This window comes from Myotis brandtii, unplaced genomic scaffold (genome assembly GCF_000412655.1).
Source record: "Myotis brandtii unplaced genomic scaffold, ASM41265v1 scaffold215, whole genome shotgun sequence".
Classification (NCBI taxonomy): domain Eukaryota; kingdom Metazoa; phylum Chordata; class Mammalia; order Chiroptera; family Vespertilionidae; genus Myotis; species Myotis brandtii.
Window position 1 is genome coordinate 1,429,390 of NW_005358043.1, and position 25,815 is coordinate 1,455,204.

The 25,815-nt window shown below is 36.0% G+C and overlaps 1 protein-coding gene across 10 annotated transcripts in view; it reads left to right on the forward strand.

Moving 5' to 3' along the window:
- ARHGAP21 (Rho GTPase activating protein 21) overlaps nucleotides 1–25,815 on the forward strand; it is a 140,492-nt gene that overhangs the window by 68,589 nt on the left and 46,088 nt on the right. For 6 of the 10 annotated variants that reach the window (XM_005865869.1, XM_005865871.1, XM_005865870.2 and 3 more), the window contains 4 exons: nucleotides 13,090–13,182; nucleotides 15,061–15,139; nucleotides 19,324–19,378; nucleotides 25,780–25,809. In XM_005865869.1, coding sequence (XP_005865931.1) covers nucleotides 13,090–13,182; nucleotides 15,061–15,139; nucleotides 19,324–19,378; nucleotides 25,780–25,809 — 257 coding nt within the window. Of the gene's footprint in view, nucleotides 1–13,089; nucleotides 13,183–15,060; nucleotides 15,140–19,323; nucleotides 19,379–25,779; nucleotides 25,810–25,815 lie in introns of those variants that run through there. The other 4 variants (XM_014539390.1, XM_014539391.1, XM_005865873.2 and 1 more) reach the window with 3 other exon arrangements.

Genomic DNA, 25,815 nt, shown 5'->3' on the forward strand with positions numbered 1-25,815 from the left:
TCCTCCTTCACTGGAGCAAGCAAGCCTCCTGTTTGCTTCAGCTGCCTGGCTGCCGGCCGCCATTTTTGTTGGCAGTTAATTTGCATATCTTGCTGATTAGCCAATGGGAAGGGTAGCGAAGTTACAGTTAATTACCATGTTTGTCTATTATTAGATAGGATTTTCTTACTCTATCCCCCATGGCTCCAAAATTCTCTATTTTTTGGACTACATTTTTGATAATTTCTTCCAATATATTTTGATAATTTTCTTCTTAGCTGTTAAGTTTTAAATTTTTATTGTAAGAATTTTTTTTAGGGTACTGCACCAAACATGTTCAATCACTTCTTACACTTTTCGCTTTACTATTTTTAGCCTTATTTTTCAAATTTCTTCAAACATGGTAAGCAGAGTTATTTTATAATCTGTCTGGTAATTCCATTATCAGGAGTCTTCGTGGATTGTTTCTTTTTTCTTTTTTTTTCTGCCTGTTCTAGCTTGGAGCAGGTTTTTTGGTTGTTGTTTTTTTGTTTTGTTTTTTTGTGTATATTTGACCATTTTATGATTGGTGACCTTCAGAAATTACTGGAAATTCTTTGAGATCTCGGATAAAAATGCTGTTCTTCAAGTTGATTGGTATTTTCTTATATCCAGGGCCAGGCTATTGCTTGATTTGGCCTACATAACAATGTAAAGTTTGGCCTATAGCCATGTCTTAGAGATTGTTTTTTTCTTCCTCTCTCCCTTCCCTACTTTGTACAGCACTAAGGAAGTTCTGGGTGTGGGACCATTATTTCCAGTTACCTTACTCCTAACTGTGGGGGGAGTCTCCTGATAGACTCCTAGCTGGACAGGACTTGGCCTTTTTCTTCTGCCTGCTGGATGTAGAAGCCCTTAAAATGAAAGCTCATGTTCATTAGCCTGGACATATGTTACATTGTTGATATTAATAGTATTTTGGAGTGTAATTTTCTGGTAGCTAGGCATGTATGTGTATACACTATGGTTCAAATATAAATTAAGCATTTCTTTATACTAAATTTGCTAATACCTTGGTACTTCATTGGATGATTTGCCGCTCATGTATTTGTCTTGTTAAAATGCCTTTAAATAATTTATGAACATAGTTATAATCACATCACCAAGTTATTTGTAGTTCGCTATTGTGGGCAATGTTTTCTAATGTAAAAATGTTTAAGCTTATGTGCATATACACATACATTCATACACATATACATACAAAGATAATAAATGATTCTGTATGTTGTAGTAGCAAGTTAACTTCAGTATACCTCCTTTGTTCCTTTTCATTTGATAGATGGGCTCTAGGGTCTTCTATTTAAGGTTAGATCACTGGGGAGCCTCAGATATAAAGGACAATGATGGCAAGGATATTATTTAAATTTTGAAACTATGAATATATTTTTTGAAAAGATTGAAAGAACTTGAAACTTTGCTTGAAAAAGAGATACTTGGGGGAAAAGGGATTGCTATTTTCACATGTCTGAAATGATACTTTATACAAGATGAAGTAGATTGATATTTTTACAATTAGTGAAAGATGTAGATAAGCCCTGTCCCTAGTTTTCACACTTCACTTTGAAAATCCCAGGAAACCATATTTTGGAGACAGTTAATCTGAGGGATTGTTCATGCTCTGCGGTAAGCAAGTAGAGATCTCAGCTTCCTCAGTATTCTTCCTGGGAGGCGGCGGCAGCAGCAGCAGCACCAACCTGGTTGGGAAACACAAGCATAAGGGGTTGGTTGTCTCTTGCCCAGAGGTCATTAGAATATGCAAAGTACAGTTTCCCTACATTCCCAGACTATCTATTATGTTTATGAAACAAAAGTTTTTATGTGGCACTTTGAGAACAAAGGTCATTAAGGATGGACACTGTCTTTTAATGTTCAATTTTCAGTGCCTAGTAAGCAGCTGGTACACAGTAGGAGCTCAGATATTTGTTGAATCAAGGTATTGAGTAAAGGGAGGTGCCACCACCTAGACTTGGCTCCAAAATGACTGTGCCCGAAGCCCGAAAGTTAGCATGTTAGTGTCTGTACCTCTGCTGTCGAGGAAAAGCTCGTCTTTGCTGCCTTCCTCCCTTCCTTTCACTTTTCTCCATCAGCCACCTTCTGACACAGTGTCGGGGCGCTTTAAATTTAGAAATCTTATTTCACGTAGCTGCTGGATGTGTAAGTAAGCTAGAACAATAATCACAACATGATACTTCTGGACTTCAGTAGAAATTTGAGCATCATTTTTGTAAAACATACTAGGAAGATAGTCAAGTTAAATGGGAGCCAAAAAAATAATTTCCACACTTCACTTTGAAAATCCCAGGAAACATTTTTACAGTAATATTTACAGTAATGTGAAATGAAGGCACTTTGATTAGATTAAAATTGGCCTAGCCAGAAATCCAGTTTTTTGTAGTAGATTTAAGACTTTGTAAGTTACACTGAGTTGAAGTTACCTTGTCAGAGTAAAAACTAAGTGAGATTTTTTTAAAAAATCTAAGGGTTCTAAACCTTTAATAAATATGAAATCTAGGATTTCAGAACAGTAAGTGGAGATACTGAACAGTTGGGCAGGAAGAGGAGAAAGTCCAGGAAAGGACCTGGCCGGAGTGTTAGTGTTCTAGACTGTCTTCTGGAATTAACTTCTCTCTAGAAAACGTTGTTTCAGAGGTGACCTGTAATTAACTAGGTGACTTTGAGTTGTCTTCCTAGCTGCTCCCTAACTTGAGACCATGAACAGATACCACCTGGCTGGATAGTCCCGTTGTTTTTCCTGATAGTCTGATTCAAAGTATGTGATTCATATTTCCGGGTAATATAAAGTTAATTTTTTATAATATAATAAATAATAGTTATGGTTCCAGCCTCCGAAGTTTAACAGAACTTTTTGCCTTTGGTGTAAAAGCAGAATAGAAATATTTGGGTGTGAATGTGAAATATATTAAATCTAGAAATACATTTCCGGTTGTTTATTCATTCCCTTAGCAAACATTTGTTGAGTCACTGCCACGAGCCATTCACTAAACTAATTGCTGGGAAGGGAGCAATGTGACCTCCCACCTCACTTCCTTCAGATAGTTGTTCAAATATCACCTGATCGTTTCATAAAAATAGTATTACAGCCCTGCCTTTCACTCTTCCTTCCTTCTCACTCTGCTTGCTAAGACTCCCTAACACTTAACCACCATCTCATACACTAATCATTTCTTGTTGAACATTTGTCTGTCGCCGTTGGAATGTAGAAAAGGAAGTTTATTGATTCATGACTTCTTTCTTAAAACCGAGAACAATTTCTGGCATGCATACTTTATGAATATATATGATACAGGCTCTGGCTTCAAGAAGCTCCTACTCTGGTGGAGGACGAAAGTACAAAATAATTACATGAGTGCAAAATCTGTATGTACAGTTGTTACAGGATCACAGCCCAGGGAATCGTCCAACCACCAGGGAAGGGCTCTCAGTGGGGTGTCCTTTGTGGTGCTGACAGATAAATAGGATTTTATCAGGAAGAAGGAAGAGCAGTATTCCAGAACAGATGTCACCTCTACCTAGATTGGGAGGTAGGACTTGGGGATGGATTATATGTCACCAGTCAAGGATGATTTGTGGAGGATTATGCTTAGCTTTTCTGGCATGAATAAATGGATATGAATGAATGGATGGATAGATGGAGGAGGCATTAACTGAAGGATACCGGAGGGGAAACATACCCACCTCTTTTGCTGGAGAAATGAGTTTAGTTTTGGATAAGTTGCATTTTAGATGCTTGTAGAATGTTTAGTACTTCAGAATTTGGGTGTGAAGCTCATAGGGGTTGAAAGTAGATCTGGAAGTCATCATTATATATGTTACTAGAGGCCCGATGCATGAAATTCATACATAGGTAAGGTCCCTAGGCCTGGCTGGCGATCGGGGCCCATCTGTAGGGCAACGGGTGGGGTGATCAGGGCCCCCCACTGGTACCCACCTTAACTGGCCTGGGGTCTGCGGACTGGGGGCAGCTCCTGCATTGAGCGTCTGCCTCGGGTGGTCAGTGCACATCCACTGTTTGGTCGATTTGCATATTAGGCTTTTATTATATAGGATAATTGAGTCCTAGGCGTAAATGGAGCCATACACAGAGATCATGAGGACATACAGGATAAAGATAAGACCCTAGGGAAGCAACATCTGAGAGATGGTCAGGAAGAAAAATCGGAAAGGAAATCTGAGGGGAATTTTGGGAAGGTATAAGGACAACCAAGAGGGGTTGGTGACTTACTAATTAAGAGGTGATAATTTAAGGAGTGAGTGGATAACTTTTGTTACTTGTTATTGAGAACTTGTTAGGATGGGGACTAAAAAGTACTGTTGGAACAGACCTGACAAGTAGCACATTGGTAAGGTTACTGAGAAGAGTTCAGTACAGTGGACAGAAGGGATGAGAGAACCAAGTATTAGTGGTTTTGAACATGGGATGGGAGTGTAGGATGGGCAAATGTCCCTTGGGGACATTTGTCAGTATCTGAGATCTCCTGAGTCAGAAGGGAAGAAAATGAGGATAAGTGAGTATAAACTATTCTTGCAGGAAGTATGAAGTTGAAGGGATGGAGAAGGACAGATGATAGCTATGTAGAATTATAGGGAGAAGTTTTTTGTTATTTTTTAACGCTTTGGAAACTTGTATGTCTGTGAGATCTGGAGAGAGGAATAGAGATTGACTGAGGTTTTAAACATGAGAAGAGATGATTTAGGGGAGCAAGGTCCGGAAGAAGGCTGATAACCAAATCCTCACCTGAGATAGGACAAGAGGAAATAAGGATGGGCAATAATTTGGGTGGGAAATGAGGATACAGCAATTGAGATAGCGTGAAGAGACAAGGTTATCCAAATGGTGTGAAGAAATCAGAATGGAATAGCAAGTTCCAGAAGGCAACCTTGAAGGAATGGGAATTAAAATATAAGCAAGAGGCTTTAGTGAGTAGTGCAGTGATGGCGAACCTATGACATGCGTGTCAGAGGTGACACGCGAACTCATTTTTTTGGTTGATTTTTCTTTGTTAAATGGCATTTAAATATACAAAATAAATATAAAAAATATATGTCTTTGTTTTACTATGGTTGCAAATATCAAAAAATTTCTATATGTGACACGGCACCAGAGTTAAGTTAGGGTTTTTCAAAATGCTGACACTCCGAGCTCAAAAGGTTCGCCATCACTGGAGTAGTGTCAAGAACTTAGCTGAACTGGAAAACTCTCAGTCGATGGGTTATGGGTAGTAGCAGGCCAAGAACAAGAGCAGGCAGCACATGGTTAGAATTCTCCACAGTTAGAGTTGGCAAATTGAATGCCTTGCGAGGTCAAGGGGGAAAGGAAGTTGAGGTAATTGGTGAGTTCTATTGAAATAGTGATCCATGGGTAATCTTAGTAAGAAAGAAAGTGATTTCTGGAGGGAGACTGGTAGTCTTGGAGAGCAGGGAGGTCTAAAGGGATAGGAAAGTTTTGATAAAGTCGAGGAGCAAGGTTAATGGGTTAATGGGTGGAGCGATTGTAAAGTCAGAGATGGAAAGATAGTTGCTGGTGTTTAGTTACTGTAATAGTTTTTTCTGGGTTTGCAGAGAAATTAATCTAATGCAACAGGAATAACAGGGCTATGAATCTAGGTGTGATACATAGTTTGTGAAATTGCTGAAACTCTAATTTAGAGAGAAGAAAACTTCAAATACTCCAGAAGGCAGATCTCAGGACTGTTTTGTTCATTGTAGGATAATTGGCACCTGGCACATGGTCAGAGCTTAGTAAATATTTGTTGAATGAAAGGCACCTTTCTAGAGTCTTTGTTGCCCAGGTAGTTTATAATGCCAGAACATTTTGTTTCACGTCTGACACCTAGTGGTATTGTACTCAAATTACAATTAAGTGGCAGCATTTTCTTTCTACTGTGAAGGAACTTGTACAGATCAGTTGTACAACAAGTGGTTCTGTTCTTGAAACAAATTTCCGAGTTGGTTTGGGGCAGTTTTACTGCTAGCATTTCCAGAGCTATAATTTGAACCTGCCAGCAGTAAATATTAATTGAGCATCTACTATATGCCAGGCACTATTTTATGTGTTGGAGATTTGCATGGAGGGTTTGTTCTCTTGCATATGTGAACTCATTGAATTTGAATACATAGCCTGAGCATTTCATTGGGAATTTAATTTAGGACTACTGTGATTTTACATGTGAAACCTTTCTAAATTTATTTCTTAGCTTTTGGTGCTATCATCTCCATGTCATGACTTACTGCTTTTCCTTAATGTTGAGTCAGCATTTAGGAAGCTGAATGTAGGATTGGGTTTGTTGTCTGCTTATGTTTTCCACCCTGAGCAGAATACTACATACTCTGGAGAACCATGGGAGGTTTCCAGAGTATGTAGTTGTTGTCTTTCCTTAAAAAAAAAAAAGTAAAATTCTTATTTGTTAGTGTTGCATACTGAATATTTAAAGTATTTATGAATTAATAGGTGTGATATCTGGAACTTGCTTTAAAATGTTTTAGGAAAATGAAGAGTAGTGTAAATGAAACAAATTGATAGATTTTTAATAATTAGTTGTATTCATGGGGGGTTATTCTGCCTTTTACTTTTGTGCATTGGGCATTTTCCATAGTAAAAAGTAAAAAAAAAAAAAAAAGGTGTGGGTTGAAAGCAAGTTTATCATGATTAAGTTAGAACATGGTCTGCTTTTAAATATTTAACAGATTTCCTTATTTCATTTTGCCCTATTTGGTATTACTTGAAAATCAGGTTGAGTAGAGAGAGAGTATGTTTTTGCTTATAATGCATATAATGTGATTGAGACTTGACAGGTGACATTCTACTGACAGTGTCCAGAGATTATTGGAATGTTGGGTCTGAAGCTCCTGCTAATTGTTAAAACTAGTAGATTGGAGACTTGGGAGATTTAAAGTACTAGCCATCACCCTGGAAGTGGGAGCCTCTGAAGTGGAAATTTGTGGAGCACCTAGATTTAATAAGCTGGCATGTGTATTTTTTTTCCCTTAGTGCTTCTGCCCTTTATCAGAGGGGAAAAGTACCTAATAATGTGCCGTCCTAGTCTTCTGAAATTGGGTTCTGCTTAATTCTTTATCATCTAGGATGTATTTATCGTATGAAACCTAGGGGCTTTTTATGTTAGGCAATGTGTCTCTATTAAGCTCTTAAGATAATTATGTGTTCCCATCAGTAAATCCAACCTCCACAATAAAAATTAGAAGCCTATTTTCAACAATAAAAAATAATCATTATGAAATATTTCAGGCAAACAGAAAATATAGGGAAAAAATGTAACGTCTAAATGCTTGCCATCTATCTTTGTTATCTTAACATTTCAGCCTCTCCTCCGTGCCTCTCTCATCCATGCCTCTCATACATGTCTTCCCCCACCTGCTCCTAGGCATGACTGTAAGCATATATTTTATACCACTCTCCACATTTTTTTCCCCTCAGAGCTAATCATGAGCCTGAATTTGGTGCTTATTACTCCTGTTTGTTTTTTTGCCTTAGTGGATCCGTAATTCCTAACTTATGCTCAATAAATTCTTCTACATGCCCCCTTATTATTGTGGCAATCTATTATTCATCATGGGAAGTACAGATTTTTTATCATTCAGACTTAACTTTGATATTATTTTAATCTCCACTACAGTTTCAATTATTTTTGGCCTGAAATTAGATATTAATTTCAGTAGCTATTTAATTGATTTTCTTTAAATAATTGATGCCTGGAGCTCTAATATTCTATTACGTGATGTGCCTCTTCAGCTCTCCACTTTGTGGAGAGTATACTTTTTCCAGGGCTGATTTATAACTCACATTGAAGCAGTTTAATTTCAACTGTCTTCTCTTGTACAGAGATAGAGTTGTTGTTTTTTTTACAGCAAAGAAATTAATAAATAAAATAACTAAAAAGTAACTTATACTAAAAGCAGAGAAAATTTATTCCCATTAAAAAATTTTAATAGCATGTTTGAGAACTCTGAGAGAGAGAAGGGGGAGAAAAAGCTTAATCTCAGTGATAGCCATTATTTTCTATTGCTTTACTTTTGGTTAAAATATGGGTATTTCTTTGTGTAATGGATATATTTTTTCAATCTGTTAAGAAATATATTTCTCCTGTCCCCAGAACTATAGGGTTCCCTGACCTAGGCTTATCTATTCTTCTATGGAACTTCATTATAGGGCTCTTTAATTTTGAAATAAATTAAATGTTGCAGGTGATTTTGACTTTAGCACTCTTCACAGAAGAGGGTTCATTAGTGATTTAAATTATCTTTCTGAAAGACAAAGCCCAAGGTCTAAAGATGAAGCACTCTGGATTTAGACCCCAGTCTCTTTGAAAGTGGGTGTGTATATAGTTCCTGTCAACTGCTGGAAATATTTTAGTAGTCTTTCTTACTTTTCTACCTTCTTTTCTTTAGTCTTTTTTTCCCTTTGATCAACATCCCTAGACTTTCCCATAGTGTGACGGTTGAGGTTGTATACCACCTCAACCAGTCTTTATCCAGCCCTTGCTGTGTGATGAGCACTCTGACCCTGATCACCCCCGATCTATATGTAGACCTTCTGAAGGTTTATCATCAGACAAGCATAGTAATAAGTAACATTTATTAAATATCTACTTGTATTAGACATTATGTAAGCATTTAATGGATTATCTGTGTTTAATACTGAGAGCAACCTTGCTAGGTAGGAATAAATAAATACTTGTCTAAAATCACTTTGAGATATGGTTGCCTGATAAAATACAGGAGGCTGTGGATTAAATTTGAATTTCTGATAGACAACTAATAATTTTTAATACAAGTATGTGCCAAATATTGTGGAATCTGCAAATCCTACTTGGAAAATAAGGAGTAGAGCCGAGATTTTAAACCTTATAGTCAGGTCACAGGGCCCACGCTCTGACCTACTTACTGCATGATACTGGAGATGGAGAATAAAAATCATGCCTACCTGCTTGTTTATCCAATGTTTGTTTGACAGCTACTACCTAAGGGTGTCTCAAAAGAATGTGCACACACTTTAACAACTGATAGCTCAATTTTAAAAATGAAATATATTTTTAAAAACACTGCCTTTATAATTATTCAAAATGTCTGTATGCATTTTTTGGATACCCTACATATATTATTGTTTTATTCAGTTATGTTTTTCCTCCATACTGACTATATTCATTATAATATAAAAGTATGTGCATGGTTTCTGATTTCAAAGTCTAATATTCAACTTGAGGTAAATTCATGTATGCTTTTTTTGTCCTCTTGTTTAAATCTTTACTAATTGTATATTAAATAGCATGAAATGAGACTTTGTCTGTACTTGGTCATTTTAGCCATTCTTGTCCATGTAAGCTCATTGTATTTTTACTTCCTTTTTCTCAAATATAAAAAGATTTAATTACATGTAGGTGCTAAAAGGAAACATTTTCCTTTTCTTTTGATAAGGTCAAGGAAATGACACATGAATAAGGTATTTAAAATGTCCTTTGTGTTCTTAAAAATAATGAGAAATTATAAAATACAGATGTAGAATTGAAGAGGCTTTTGCTAAGAATTGCCAGGGAAGCCGTCTGACTCTGCCAAATTGTCATACAGAAGCGAGGAGTCATTTTTCCTGGTAAATTGCCAGAATTCAGGATCAAGCTCTTACTTTTGCATATCTAGAAACTGACTTACAAAAAATTAAGACACAAGAGATTGAATAATACACTTTAAATTTGATACCATGGATTTCCAATTCCAGTAGAATTGCAAAGAGCAAATATTAAAAAGACGACACTATTCAAATTAATGAACCAAGTGTTTAACTCAAGACTTGGAGTCAAAGAATATGGAAATTGAAGAGACATATATTTCTTAGTGACCCAGCCTGTAATTAATGCATATCTGTGGGAAATTTTTTCTGTGGTAAAGGTGATATCTAGGTAGCAATAGCAAGTCAGAATTTTGGAGAAAGTCCAGAAAGGAAAGCCCAGAAACAAGAATCAAAAGTATAGGTTTCAACAGATATAATAGGGCTTGCTATAGGATTGGGCTCTTTTTTAGTCTATTTCATATTTTATTTAGTCTACTCATATGTTTTCAGGCATAGTGTATTGAGGGACTTGTCATTGGCAAAGTGTCATTTTTTACACAAGTATCATTGCAAAATTAGCATTTCCTTTATTGAATTTAGAATCAAATTATTTTGGACTACATCTATTCGGTATAAGTAAAATTTTCTATCAGAAATTAAAAGGTCACTACATTGCTTCTCAGCCAACTTTTTATTATTTTGTAGAATTCATTAATGGTCATTGACATTTTATATTTTTAAATAACTAAATCTGGTGTTATCACCTTTGGGACACAGTAGACTGGAAGACATTCATAAGAAAAATGTTTCTTCTTTTTTATTATATAAATTTTTTCATGCAAGCAATGACTTGATACAACAAAACTTATTAAACCCTCAAATCTCTAGCCAAGAGAAAATACATGGTTTACCTAATGCCACCAGTTGTAAATGCTGAGTTGGCCAGAGGGGGACCTAGCCTGATTACCAATTTGATTAGAATTAAGTATTTGCATCCTTTCTAGTTAATTGTAAGTGGACTGTCTACTTGTATTCCGTAAAGCTTGACAAATGAATAAGTAGTTCAGTTCCTTTTGAAGCAGCATGGAGCACCATGTTCGCATTCCACCCTGGGTTCAAATCCCTGCTCTGTCTCTTTGCAAGTAGTCAGTCTCTGCTTCTTCCGCAGTACAGTGTGGTATTGGGATCACAGCACCCATCGTGAAGACTCATGAGAATTAGTAAGTTTACCCATTAATTGAATAATGACTTATGGAATGCCTGCTCTGTCAGGTTTTGTCATAGGTGTCATGGATATAAGGGAACATGACAAAATCCCTGCTCTTCAATTTAGTGGGAGAGACATACAACCAATATGTAAGCAAATAAAAATGTAATTTTAGGTAGTGAGTGATAGCTTTTATGAAAGAGAATAAAGCATGGCATATACAGAAAAATTCCCCCAGCTTTTAAAAAAAAATTTTTTCAAAGTATAGCTTCTTGATTCACCAATTAACATGTTGCTATGTTTGCTTTATCCATGTTTGCGTCTGGGTGTGTGGGTATCTTGGTTTATTTTCCCCCCTCAAACCATTTGAAAATTAAGTTGCAGATATAATTAGTCCCCAAGTACTTTAAGAATTAGAACATTCTTCTATGTGGTAGGAATTTGACTATTATTAGTTCTCTTGTTCCTCCTAAACCTCATGAGAAAGCACTCATGGCTGTCTGTCATAACTGTCGTAGCTAATCAGAAGTGACAAAAGGATTCACAATATTTTCATGTTATCTGAATATAGAGAGAAGGCTGTATGGAATTTCCTTGGGAAGATATCTGATATATATTTAATGTAGATTTAAAGTATTTAAAATTGGATGAGATATTTTGAAAGTGTGTTTTTATAACCATTCAAAATTTTAATTATTAAGAACATAAAAATATGACACTCATCCTCATTTAAGCTGTATGCAAAGAAGAGTGGAAATATACATTTACTGAGGAATTACTCCAATTACATGCCATGCCGAGAGCATTCTAATGTTACCACATTAAGTCTTCTGAGAACCCCTTGAGGAGTATAAAAACATAGAATAATTATCTATATTATAGAAAAAAAGTAATTATTTCTTCATGTAAAAATGTTTACTTAATTGCAATTGAACTATCAAATAACAAAGTAAGGATTTGAGTCCATGTCTACTGGCTTCTAAAACACAAGCAATTTTCACTAAACCCTGTTGCTTTTTTAGTACTTGAGTTAGTTGTTCACTAATTAGGAAGACTTCTTTCAGAGTAAATAACTAAGTATGAAAGGGGAGCTACTGATCAATATTCCTTTCCTGGGAAACTTCTTTTGGGCCACCTTTGTGATACACCATGATAATAAAAATTCAGTTTTATATGGCAATCATTATGAATTCTTTATATTTGCATCCAGTCATTTTCTGCCCAGCATTGCTATTTAACAAGTATTATTCTATTACTCCATGCATGTGTCTGTCATATTCTTCTTTAAGGTCAGGGCTGTGGTTCTCAAACTGGAGTGTGTTTCACAGTCACCTCAGAGTTTCCGATTCAGTAGATCTGGAGTGGGGTCCAAAAGTTTGCACTTGTAACGCGTTCCCTGAGGAGAGTAATGCTGCTGGTCTGGGGCCAATCTGAGAACCACTGTCTCCCTTTTTGTGTGTGTTTCCCTTTTCCCCATCCTACTTACCACGATGCTTATCATTTGGCTTAAATGTCCTCTTATCTGTGAATTTTTCCTTGGCTTCTATTTTACTGAAACTGTTAGTTGTTCTCAAATTAGTATGTGTAAGGATCATCTGGAACACTTGTTGACCCAGCAGGTTTCTGATTGGACCCCAGAACATTGGTTTTTAGCAAGCACCTTAGATGTTACTGCAGATGGTTCATGGACAGCAATTTGTGAAATACTTGACTCACAGAGGTGATCGTGTGCTCCTCGTTGTCAGGACTGTATGTGTTTTATACTATAGTGCCATTCTTTGTTTGAATGTTTCTCTCCCACCAGAATCCTTAAAGGAGAAGGACTGTGCCTTATTCGTTGTTATAACTTAAAGCTTATTTAGCACAAGGCAGGGTTAAAAAACAGTAGTGAGTAGTGCCTGTGTAATCTACCTATGACCTTGGAGAATTTACTTAATCTCTCTGGGCCTCAGTTTCCTCTTTTGATGCAATGGTGATAGTAATACTTACTTGCTATGGAAATTATCTCTCAGGTGTGCACAGTACTTAGTGTAGTAATTTACATACAGAATGAACCCAGTAAATGGACACTATTACTATTGTTTTATGGAAGAAGCAAAATAATCGTTTGAATTAGTGAAAACTCCTAAATTATGATTTTAGCATACAGATTTAGGGTATGTATTTAATAGTTCATTCAGAATCTTTGTTTAATTGTTTCAATTAAATTACTTTTTACATTTTGATATTTCAATAAAATATTGTGAAATTAAACTGTGCCTTGGGCTTTATTTTCTTTCCACAGGAAAACAAAGAAACCGCTTGGAACCAATGGACACCATATTTGTTAAGCAGGTTAAAGAAGGAGGACCTGCTTTTGAGGCCGGATTATGCACAGGTGCTGATATTCTTTACACAACACCTTTTTATTTCTTTTTCACTCCGTTTTTTTCTTTTTCCATATTTCACTTCCTAATTTCTCCTTAGTTATACTTTTGCCTGTTTCTTCCTTTTCTTCACATCTATTATTACTATTTTTTGAAACGTAATTGATAGTTTCTTGGTACCGAAATAGATGGGTTTGAACAGAAATAACTTAATGTAAATTATAAATTGTGGGCAGTTTGGGTTACCACTCAGATAATGGACTCTCAGAGGCCCTTTCAAAGAACCTATTTTGCACACCTTTCATTTTTTAAAAATATATATTTTTATTGATTTCAGAGAGGGAGAGAGATAGAAACATCATTGATGAGAGAGAATCATTAATCTGTTGCCTCCTGCACTCCCCACACTGGGGATTGAGCCCACAACCCGGGCATATGCTCTGACCAGAAATCATTCCGTGACCTCCTGGTTCATAGGTCAACCACTGAGCTACACCGGCTGGGCTGCACACATTTTATTTTGACAACACCAGCCAGGCTGCACACATTCATTTTGACAAAGGATTACAAGGTAAGAAAATGATGAAGGTATTTGTTGACATAATTGAAGTAATCTTCTTGGATCTCTTAGTTCTGAAAGTACCTCATCTGAATTAATTTGCACCACAAAAAGTAGCTTAACTCTTTAATGCAGTGCAAGCCTAGCCTCATCTGTAGGTATCAGTGAATAAATCTGATAGCTGTTTGTTCTAAAATGTTTTGTGATTTTAATAAAAACTAAGTAGAGATTTCATTTATATTCATGTACACTCTAAAAAGTTATTCTTTTCTCTTGTTTTTGAACATGAAATAATTTAAAATGGGTATTAGTAAAAAACTACCTTTTATTAGCTTTTGAATAAAATGTCTTTTCAGCTACAGATAAATTTCAAATATCAGTGGTGAGTGTCATTGCTAATATTTATTAGGGTGCACTGTTACCTACCTTTATTACTTACCTTAATTGTCTCTTTCATCACACTTAAAGTAAGCCTAATTTCAATATCATTAATATGTATAATGTGCATGTCAGTGCACATATGGGATTCCATTTCTGAGAAGGTATCGCCCATCACATTCTAAGCCTCACAAGGTTGAGGAGATACTGTGATAAGCACATACACAGGACATTTTTTCCTTTATTCCTTTTTTGCCTGTCCTTTTTCCCCCCAATATTTTCCTTTATACTCCCCTGAGTTTTTCTGAGTAATCAAAATGTGTTTCCTATTAAAATGAAGAACACATTAAACCATGTACATAGCCATATTTAAGTTCTGTCATACAGTGCTAATCAATAAACTCAGTAGATTGGGAGAATACTACAAGTAAATCAGCTATATAGAATTAGACACCAAGGTACTAAAACAGTTGTTTAAGTTTATTGAATAATGTTTTTCTATCACAAATGACAGAGTAAACAGGAAAACTACAACTCAGAAAAATAGCTGATAGAGGCATAAATAGTAGAGCTATGGCCACTCAGTGACTATACCTTTTGAGGTGTCTAAATTCATCAATGACTGGACCTCTTATTTAAAACATGGCTATCCTATATAATAAAAGGCTAATATGCAAATTGTCCTCTCGACCAGGAGTTCGACCAGGGGGCGAGGCCGGCTGGCCAATTGCCCATGGCCCCCTCCCCCAGCCAGCCCCCACCCATGCTTGAATTTGTGCACCAGGCCTCTAGTATTTCATAAGAAGCCAGATATATTAAAGTTTAGATTTATTTTTAATGAGCAAGGATACATTAAAAAATTGTGTTACTCAAGGCATATTTCAAAACTCTTCAGAAGTGACTTTTCTTTAGATATTCTTCATGTGATTTTTTTTTTAAATCTTCTTTGAAGGTGACCGAATTATAAAAGTCAATGGAGAAAGTGTTATTGGAAAGACCTATTCCCAAGTAATTGCTTTAATTCAGAACAGGTAAGATTCTTGAAATACAATTAATTTTGCTAAAGATGGGTTTTATAAATCAATGGAGCAAGTAGATTGAATACAACATTGTACTTCTGTAGGAAATTGGTGTGATATGGAACTTTCTCTTAAAGTGGATAACGCACTTGGGAGTTGCCAGGAAGACTCCTGAGGATAGCTTAGTTGGTAGCTTTGCTTTGACAATTTTATCAAACATGTGATTAAAATCCTTTAGAGTCTAACAGGCATGCACTTTAGATTATCTGTAAGTTTCCCACTTTTATTTGAAGTGACAAATGTTTATTTGTTTACAAAATATATAAATAAATGCATACATAATTGATTTTAAAACCTCTGACTGCCCTGGTTTGTGTGACTTAGTTGGTTGGGCACGTCCCATGCACCAAAAGGCTGGTGGTTTGATTCCCTGTCAGAGCACATACCCAGGTTGCAGACTTGATCCCCAGTAGGTGGGGCACATGAGGCAGCTGATCAATGTTTTTCTCTCTCTCTTTCCCTTTCTTTCTCTCTCTCTAAAATTAATAAAAATGTATTTAAAAAACAAACAAAACCTCTTAGTAATCTTTAAATAGCTTATTGAATAATATTCCTTGGCTCAAATTTATTCATTTGTTTTAACCAATATAGCTAGAAATTATCTTTTTGATCCATTTGTTTGCCTGCATTGTACAGAATGATAGAATGAGAGGGAGAGTTCTAAAGCTAAATAAATATTCGTAGAGTGACCATCTATAAGACCTCAAAGATGGTTTAGGCCTACACTCTTATCTACCACAAACCTAGAAAATTTTTTAAAATTACAAATAAAGAAATTGAAAGCCAAAGAGGTTACCAAATTGAATTTCTGTCAAGAGTATGCATGAATCTGGGGTCCAATTTCTAGGTAATCACTACTGTACGTTTTTCCCAGATTAAGAAATATTAACTTTTGGGTTATATAGTGCCTTATATTATCCATCCCCACCTGTCTGTAATTAAGTTGAAGATTTTTACTTTATAAAGATGTCTATCAAGCTTCTCTAACGATGGCTGAGACTATACTTACGAGTGTCCCGACTAACGAGTTTTTCGAGATACAAGCCGTCTCTCGGCAGATTTTTTGCTTTGAGTTGCGAGCTAAAATTTGGGTTACGAACCAGCTTCAGATACCCCACCACTAGTTGGCGCAGCGAACGTCACAGTGAATGCCACAACATCAGCCCAGCATCTCGTGTCTCGTTCACTTTTTGATTTGACATACGAGTAATTTGAGTTACAAGCTCCGTCACAGAACGAATTAAACTCGTAAGTCAAGGCCCCACTGTAATCTGTTAGTTACACAGATGCCCTAATACATGGTCATTTTTACAGTTAGATAATGTGATCATGACTTATTGATCTCAGAGTATTCTTACTATTTTAATATATAATGACAATCTTAAAGAAAGCAAATCATAAATTTAGCCTCTAACATTGAAGTCTAGGTGTTTCTTACAGTGATACTAATTGATCTTAGAGTATTGAGGAGTCTTGGGGACTGGTAAAGCATCTGAAGTCTCTCCAGAGGCAGTGGGGAGATCCACCCCAAATTTCTTTTTCTTAAAATAATTTAGATCATCATAAATATACTAATAGTAGAGGCCCGGTACACGAAATTCGTACACTTGGAGCGGGGGTTCCCTCAGCCTGGCCTGCACCCTGCACCCTCTCACAGTCCGGGAGCCCTTGGGGGATGTCCGACTGCCACAGAGGCAGAAGAGGCTCCCTCCACTGCTGCTGCGCTAGCCAGCCCTGAACCCGGCTCAGGGCTTCTGAGCAGCACTCCCCCTGTGGGAGCACACTGACCACCAGGGGGCAGCTCCTACATTGAGTGTCTGCCCCCTGGTGGTCAGTGCGCGTCATAGTGACCGGTCGTTTCACTATTCAGTCTATTTGCATATTAGCCTTTTATTATATAGGATATTTTGTCAGCCTGCAATTTGAGGACTTTTAGTGTATTTGTTAACATGTCTTCTTTAAAAATAGGCTTTCCAAGTGACCATAACTATAATCTTTGTTTCCCTCAAAATCCATATTATTTATTTATTTTCATTATTGGTGCAGTTCATCTTTCAAATGAAATGGCATTCCTAATTTTTTAGCCAATAAAGCAATTTGAAAAATAGAGAAATCCTGTTTTTTCATGATCCTATTTTCTTTCTTATTTTTTTATCTTTAATTTCTTTATTGGTTAAGGTATTACAAGTGTGTCCTCTCCATGTTTATTGGTTTGGCTTATATACATGCATACAAGTCCTTTGGTTAATCTCTTCCCCTTGCCCCCACCCTCCCCTACTTTCCCTCTGGGGATTGATAGTCTGATCTCTGTTTCTCTGTCTTTGGATCTGTCCCTTATTTTTTTAAAAACATATTTTTATTGATTTTAGACAGGAAGGGAGAGGGAGAGAGAAATAGAAACATCAATGATGAAAGAGAATCATTGATCAGCTGCCTCCTGCATGCCCCCTACTGGGGATCGAGCCCGCAGCTCAGGCATGTGCCCTGACTGGGAATTGAACTGTGACCTCCTGGTTCATAGGTCCATGTTCAACCACTAAGCCACAGTGGCTGGGCCTATTTTCTTTTTAAAAATCGTGTTCCTTTTATCTGCTGTTTTTAGCAAATGGAAAATGCAGCACAAAGCCATTGAGATTCTGCAGTATATTAATGTAACAATGTACCCTTGCAGAAGAATTTATCTAAACATCAGTATGTATTTTCTACCAATTCTAAACATTGAAATACAAATACTTACATATTTTACTAGTTACATTCATTTGAACCTTATTGGTTTTCTATTTTCTTAGCATTTATAAACACCCAAATAAGGGTTCAAATCTATCAAAAAGAGACACCAGTAAATTAGTGGATTTTTGTGGGGGTTTTTTTTGTTGTTGTTTGTTGATTGTTTTTTAATCTCTTGATTGTATTGAGAAAAATGCTACCTGATATTGTTAGGTTAGATGTTGAAGCACTTGATGGGGACAGCACCACTCTCCTTGCCTTATCTAAATGCAATTCCAGGTCACAAGACTCAATACAATTTACTCCTTTGAACTTTTTCATATATAGAGAAACTGTCTATCATTTTGAACAGGATATGGTACCAAAATGAAATGAGATGTTGAGTTTTCCTGTAAAGTCTCTAAAATTCAATCATAAAGAAGAAAGCACAGTAGTTGAAATACTATATTGTTTTAAAAATTATAAATTGATCTCTTCTCTCTCTCTCTCTCTCTCTCTCTCTTTACCTCCCTTCCCCATCCCTCTCCTTCTCCTTCTCCCTCTCCCTCTCTCTCTCTGTCCCTCCCTCTCTTCCCCCCTCCATTCTTTCTAAAATCAATAAAAAAGTAAGTTGTGCCCGGCTGGTGTGGCTTAATGGTTGAGCAGTGACCCATGAACCAAGAGGTCACTGGTTCGATTCCTGGTCAGGGCACATGCCCGGGTTACAGGCTTGATCCCCAGTAGGGGTCATGCAAGAGGCAGCCCAGTCGATGATTTCTCTCTCATCGATGTTCCTATATCTCTATCCCTCTCTCTTCCCCATCACTAAAATCAATAAAAACATTAAAAAAAAAAGTTTTGATGGTGAATTCTGATTTTCTTCACCTCTGAGGCCCAAAGGGGATATTTCAAAATGAGAATGCTTAATATTGCTTAAAATGTTAAATGTGAGGGATCTTTGGTTATTTTTATGTTCATGTACTTTTTAACTTGATAAATAGTGATAATGTGTGCTAAAAATGTGTGATTTGTTCTGTTACTTGAAGTAAAATAATAATGACAAATTATATACTGTTGAATTTTGTTCCAGGACTATTTAATATAAATAATATACTTTGTTTCTAAATTAAATTATGTTTCTAAATTATAAAGAAGCCTTGACTGATTATGAATAGCTCAAATATATGGCAGGGTGCTCTTTTTCATATATAATTAGTGTGTGTGTGTGTGTGTGTGTGTGTGTGTGTGTGTGTATGAATTAATTTCATTTTAATGCTTGGGATTTAAAAAAAATAAAGATTTTTTTTAAAACCAAAACTTAAACTCTTAAGCAATTTAAGAAATACTTCTGAGTTAACTATTTTTTTCTTGATGTCTTTCTTACATATTCCCACCTCCCTAAAATAGTATTTGTATATTTTCATTTTCAGTGATACAACATTGGAACTTAGTGTTATGCCAAAAGATGAAGACATTCTCCAAGTGGTAAGTTTTATTTATTCAAATATGAATTATATTTTAGTCATGAGTGTTAATAAAAATCTTTCAAAGAGGAAATTGATTTTTAAAAAATTATAGAAAAAAACCCCACCCCAAACCCTCTTATTCAATTAACAGAGTCTGGAATTTGCCACATTAAAAAAAAAAGAAAGAAAAAAAGACCAATGTCAATATTTTGCAATTAAGTGATATGAAAATGTGTTATCGATTTCACAGTGAACTCTTCTTACTGCTGTCATTTGCAATGACACTCTTAGAGTTCACCCCAGGTGTTGCTTTCTAGGTAGTCATGTGACCAAAGCCAAACCTCAAGGTGCAAACCCTATCTGCAGAAATTAGAATATTTTTCTCATATGAGAAATTTTATGAAAACCATTTCTTAATTTTCCAATAAGTATTACTGTTTATAAATTAGCAGGTAATTTTGTTTAACAGTATCAATTCCATTGGTAATATTCACACTAAATGAATCTACAATTTAAGGGAAACATATTAAGGTCTTAGAGAGGAAATGAAACTATATTTTTGAAAACTTTAGCATTTAAAGTATTTTTCTCATTTTTAGAAAGAAAATAAATGGAATGGAATACTTTCCTCCTTTAGTTAGCTTAAATATTGCTGAAAGTAAAAAGATGGTAAAATATATAAATTTCATTTAAGAAATTAATATTTTTCCTCAATTAACTTTGAGTTTTGTAGAATAAAAGAGCATGAGCAAAATCATTAAGTTATACAATAAAAGCTAACAATTAGATCTAGGAAATGGCAGTAGCCACTGAAGTTTTGTTTTTTTAATTCCTTCTAATGAATAGTTGTTGGTTTTTTTTTCTTATTCAAGAAAAATAGGGAACTTATAGAACCTTTGTGGTGGGAATGGAAATTGTGAAGTAGTGATTTTCATTTGTAGGGCATTACTTTGAACTTAGTTCAACAAAAGTCCTAAGTAATCTTCTGTGAACTTTTGTTTTTACAAAAATGTCACTAAAGCTGATTCTAATGATTCAACTTATACACTGACATGTAAATATAATGAACTGAAACCCAGGGAATTCAACCTTGTATTTTCAAGGTGTGTTGGTTTTACTTGGGAATGGCTTTTTACTGATAACAGGTTACCCATCTTAAGTACACAGTCTATTGGAGTTGGAGCCTCAGCAAAGAAGGTGCCACTATCCAAGGTGATCTGACGAGGCATATGGAGCCAGTGGTAGAGTTCCTACCCTGAAGATAGCGCAGAGTGAGAGAGTAGCAGACGTAACCACTGCAGGCCACGGAAGTCACTAGATAAGAGATAGATAGGGGCTTCCTCTAGTGCTCCCCTTCAACAAGAACTAGGAGATGAGAGACAGATGGCAGGGAAAGCTTTACCTTGTACCCTCTGTGCAATCTGCTGACTCAAGGACAGAATGTACTCCCAAAACAGAACTGTTTTCTCGTCTTCAGTAGACACTTTCCTTGCCAAAGTGAAGGCACTGGTTGGACGCAGTTTCGAGCAGTGCACATTTCACAGAATGGCTGGCATGGCACTAAATGCCTAGAGAAGGAAGCAAACACGGGATTACTGCCCCAGCCTGCTGTGTGGCTGATGAAGAGCAGCAGCCGCAGCGGAAGGAATAATTCTGTAATGATGCGATCAGTGGAAAATTAGGTTAATTAATCTGTCTTGTGATACTTAAGATAAATACATTTAAAATAAAGGTAAAATACAAAGGGTTGCAAACGGGATCATTGGTTCACTAGAGTGACATGAGTATATACATCTTTGAGGTTCATCAGTAAAGGGTGCTGGGATATTGTAACAGAAAACTCATTTATAAAACATGTTACTTGAATCATAAGATATTAAAAGCTCTTACCCCTAATAATAAAAGAGAACCTCACTTAAAAACAGCCTTTACTCACATTTGGATGTACAATAATTCATTAGGAAATTGAAGGAGTGTATAAATTAATGCACTCTATGCACTGTTCCATTAGTACGTGGCAATTTCTTTTCTGCATAAATGTTTTTAGCTGGAATATCTACAAGTGTTATTTTTTTTTTAAAGCTATTACAAAACAACAACAAAAAAAGAATCTGGGATTTAAAAAAAACGCATTACAAATACTTCTGACAGATTCTAAAGCTAAAAAGTTCTATGAGGGGCCTTTAGAAGTATTTATGGTAGTCTTAAATCTGATATCCCAAATATATACTTATACAGATGTATTTGTCCCATGAGGTTGAATATTTATTGTAAAGAAAAAGTAAACATGACCATTTTTACAGCCACTGTAAAAATTATTTACCCGAGGGAAGAAGCCTGTCATAATTTGTATATGTTTGCTTGGGCAGGCGGGTTGGGTGTGTCCATGAAATTTTGTTCCTAAAGTGATAATATGGACCACATTGTTCTAGAGGTACCAAGCTCATCTTTGAGAGGACAGAGGAAATGTAGTTTGGTTTAAAACTTGACTCATGTAAGGACAGGTATAATAATATATTTCATAATTTATAGGTGATAGTGATAGAATGTTGAAAGACATGAAGTAAGATGAACAATAATCCATTATGTTATTAACTAGTGCTGATCATAGTACTCTTGTACCTGGCAGCTTCATTTTTTAAACCAACATATATTTTCTAGATTAATGATGCATAGTGTTACATTCATGTTATTCACTTTGACAGTATTTTATAATGATATTTTAGATTGTGATATCTTAGCTTCATATTTGTAAAGTATTGTTACGAAACAAGAAGCATTTTCTGTTTCATTAAAAAAAAATACAAAATGGTTTTGTTACCTTCTTCAAAGCTCTGTGTGAATGGAATAGCCACCATCCATCAAGTCACCTAAACAGTGATGCTGGCTGAAGGAAATACTTTCTTGAGTAGACTGATGATAGGAGAACTCAATCTCAACATTTTTTTCAGTGGATGCCTCAAGATATTTTGTTAGTCATTTGGCTCAATGGACTCAAAACAAAATTTTGAGTTGGTCAGATCTGATAGCTGTAGAGATTCTTTGGTATATATAATGTTTGACCAGGGCATTTTGAGCCTATTTGGTGCTGGACTGGGTTAAAAACACAGCAAGGTGAAACACCTTTTCTAGTGGAACAGGGCAGGAAGCGATGGCACTAGGATTTGAAACCCAGCCAGTCAAAAACTAAAGTCTGACATCTAAACTAAACCACAGTATTATTTTGCCATTGGTTACCGATGAGATAGGGTGGCTTACCACAGTCATACTGCTAGTTGGTTCAGAGCTGTTATTCTTACTCAAACATGAGCTCTGAGTCCAGTGCTCCGTTTTCCACTGCATGAAGATTTGATATAAATTGAAAACTGTAATTCAACCCAAGTTTGTCTCTAGATTTATTAGAACTATATATGGTGCCAGGTGGGTAATGGAACTAGCGGGAGGAACACTTTGTAAAGTATATGATTGTCTAACCACTATGCTGTATACCTGAAACCAATACAAAATAACAATGAATGCAAACTGCAATTGAAAGAAAAGAATTACTTTCAAAATAATCATTTAATATGATTTATAATCAGTAGAATATTCTTCTTAAAATAAGATATCCATTGGTCAAGTGTGGATCTAGGTGGTCCTGCCTAGAGTAAGAGAAATAGCAGTAGGATTTCTGGAGGGATTTTTTCACCTTTTGCAAGTTTGTAGCAGTTGCTTTGTTCTTTTTAAAAATCTGTTTTTACATAATATAAGAATAGTACATGCTTGTTAGAAAAATTTTGAATAATTTAGAAAGGTATAAAATACCCACCCATCCCCTTCTCCCATACCCCATGTGGCATGGTTGGCATATATTTTACTGTACAGACAGACATGTCATTATTTTTGCTTTTCTCAGAGGTAATAGCATTAATTTAATAAGTCAGCATGTTAAAGTAAAATGGTAGGCAAGAATTTTACTGATACCAGCTTATGTATTCTGCAGGGTTTTTGTTTGTTTTGTTTTTATCATTTATTAGACTAGATGCCTGGTGCACGAATTCGTGCACAGGTGGGGTCCTTCGGCCTGCCCGGCAATCAGGGCCGATCTGGACTGGCTAACCAGGGGGAGGTTGGCTGTGGGAGTGCAGTGACCACCAGGAGCCAGCTCCTGCGTTGAGCATTTGTCCCTGGTGGTCAGTGCGTGTAATAGCTACCGGCCGGTCATCCAGTCGTCCAGCCTTCACGATTGCTTAGGCTTTTATATATATAGATGGTATGAGTTTCATAGGTATGGTAATAGTGATTTTAAGGCAACTTTCCTAAAACTGAATTGAAAGATTATTTTAGGATTATTTAGTATTAAATAATACATTTCTATTTATTAAAACATTGATATGTCAGACCATGACATCTCAGTAAAAGTTGTGGTACTTTTTGACCAAGTATGCAAGGGAAAGTGTTCCACAGTGACAGCTATGAGCAAGTTATTGGGTTTTTAGTTCTGTTCCGAGAATATAAAACCTTATTATCAATGTATTCCATGTTCATGTCAAAGAGTTGCATATTGTAATTCATTCCGGATGACCCACCCAGTGTTTTCCCAAGCCCTGGTGAACACTTTCCTCTTTGAAGAAGTCTAAAGCATTCCTTAGTAGGTGTTTTTTTTCTGGTGGAACACTTAAAAACATCATGGGAGAGGAGGGTTCCTTAAAGTGCATATTGTCTATTCCTAATTTACTTCCCTAAATTTATTGGAAGCTAATTTATGTCTGTACCATACCTCTCAAAATAGCCATAGAAGTTCCATAATTATTCCCAGGTATGTCCATGACCCACTTGGAACACATACTAATCTATAATGGCCTTAGGGTGCTGCTGATTTCCCCAGGGATATTAATTGAATGGTATTGGTTCTCAAACTTTATGAAAATGAGCAACTTTAGATAGATGATAGATAGATAGATAGATAGATAGATAGATAGATGATAGATAGATAAACAAGGATTTTTAGTGTTTATGAACTGATAGACTATGTGAAGAAATTCAGTATTGCTCTTGAATAAATTATATTTTATTAATTGCAACTATATCTGCTTACATTAGACAGTAGTTCTGTATGTGTAAGACATTCTATTTATTTAGTCTATTGTTAATTCAGTGGGGACCCATGAATAGAGACTATTTCGTGTTTAGCATTGCTATATAGGAATCTTAGCAATGTCTGAAGTATGTCAAATAATTTTTCAAATATTTGGTAGTTCCAATCATACACTTCTATTGTTAAAAGATAATATTCCTCTCCAAATTTGAATAAAGGAGGTATCTTTAAAAGAACAGCATTTTCTAGGAGAAATTCTAATCATGTGAAACCCCTAGAGAAAATGGGTTCCTTGGCCAAAGAAGTGTGTAATTTTTCTTTTGAGTTTTGCATTGTATATTAATGTAGTAGAGGTCTTGAGAAGTCAAGAACCAGCCAACCTTTCCCTACATCATTGACCGCAGAGAACACTCCCCAACACCCCCTTTCTGGTGATACCTAACAAAATTGCACAAACACGCTGTGGGAAATAATGTATCTGAGAGTTCACTCATCCAAGCACAGCTTTCCTTTCATGGAAAAGTATTGGTGTGAATATAATCAGCGTTAAAAAGATAGGTTCGTTATGTCAGTGCACATATCCAAAATGTATATTTTGACTGACTGTGTTCATTCACTAAAACTATTGTGGCATGCATGTTTTCTTTTATCTACTTTGCTTTAATTGCTCAGTGCAACTAAGTTTATGTTTAGAATATTCATTGTAAGAAGGGTTATTCTGGAAGTAATATTTTCTGCCTAGTCAGTGCTTATTTCCATAATGAAACAAGGCAAAAGGTGCAGTGTTGAAAGATCTTAATTTTTGAGTGAAACCTACTTAATAAAACAGTCATTCTTTTTTTCCAAATCATGGTGTAAAAGCAGCTGCAGTCAGCCCACTGCTCGTGGTTCTGCTCTGATTTACAGGGGAAGGAGGAGGTTGTACTATTTTAAATGCATAATAGAGCATTCGTTTCGTCATCTGGAAGCAGAGATGGAAGCAGCTCAGGGGAAATGAGGGACATCAATGTTGCTCCTGTGGAAGGGAAGCTTCGGAGCACACTGTCAGACAGCAGTGCACAGCGAAGAAAATACCTGTTAGGAATGCATGTCTTCAGATGGCTTTTGCTTTCAAGAATGGTAGACAAGTCAAATGAGAACCAGATAAAAGCCTGAGAAAAAGATGCTCAGAAGGATACTGAAGTTATTCTTTATGCTTCACTGCCCTTTACCTCTCTTGGTACCTTCCAGAGAAATCAGTATAGCTGTATTTTTAGCTTGCTGTTTCCAGCATCAATGTGACAACATGATTCTGTCTTTATATCAGTAAGCAGCTTCTACTATGTTTTCCTATTTTCTGCTAGCTACAATTTACAAAGGATGTCACAGCTCTGGTAAGA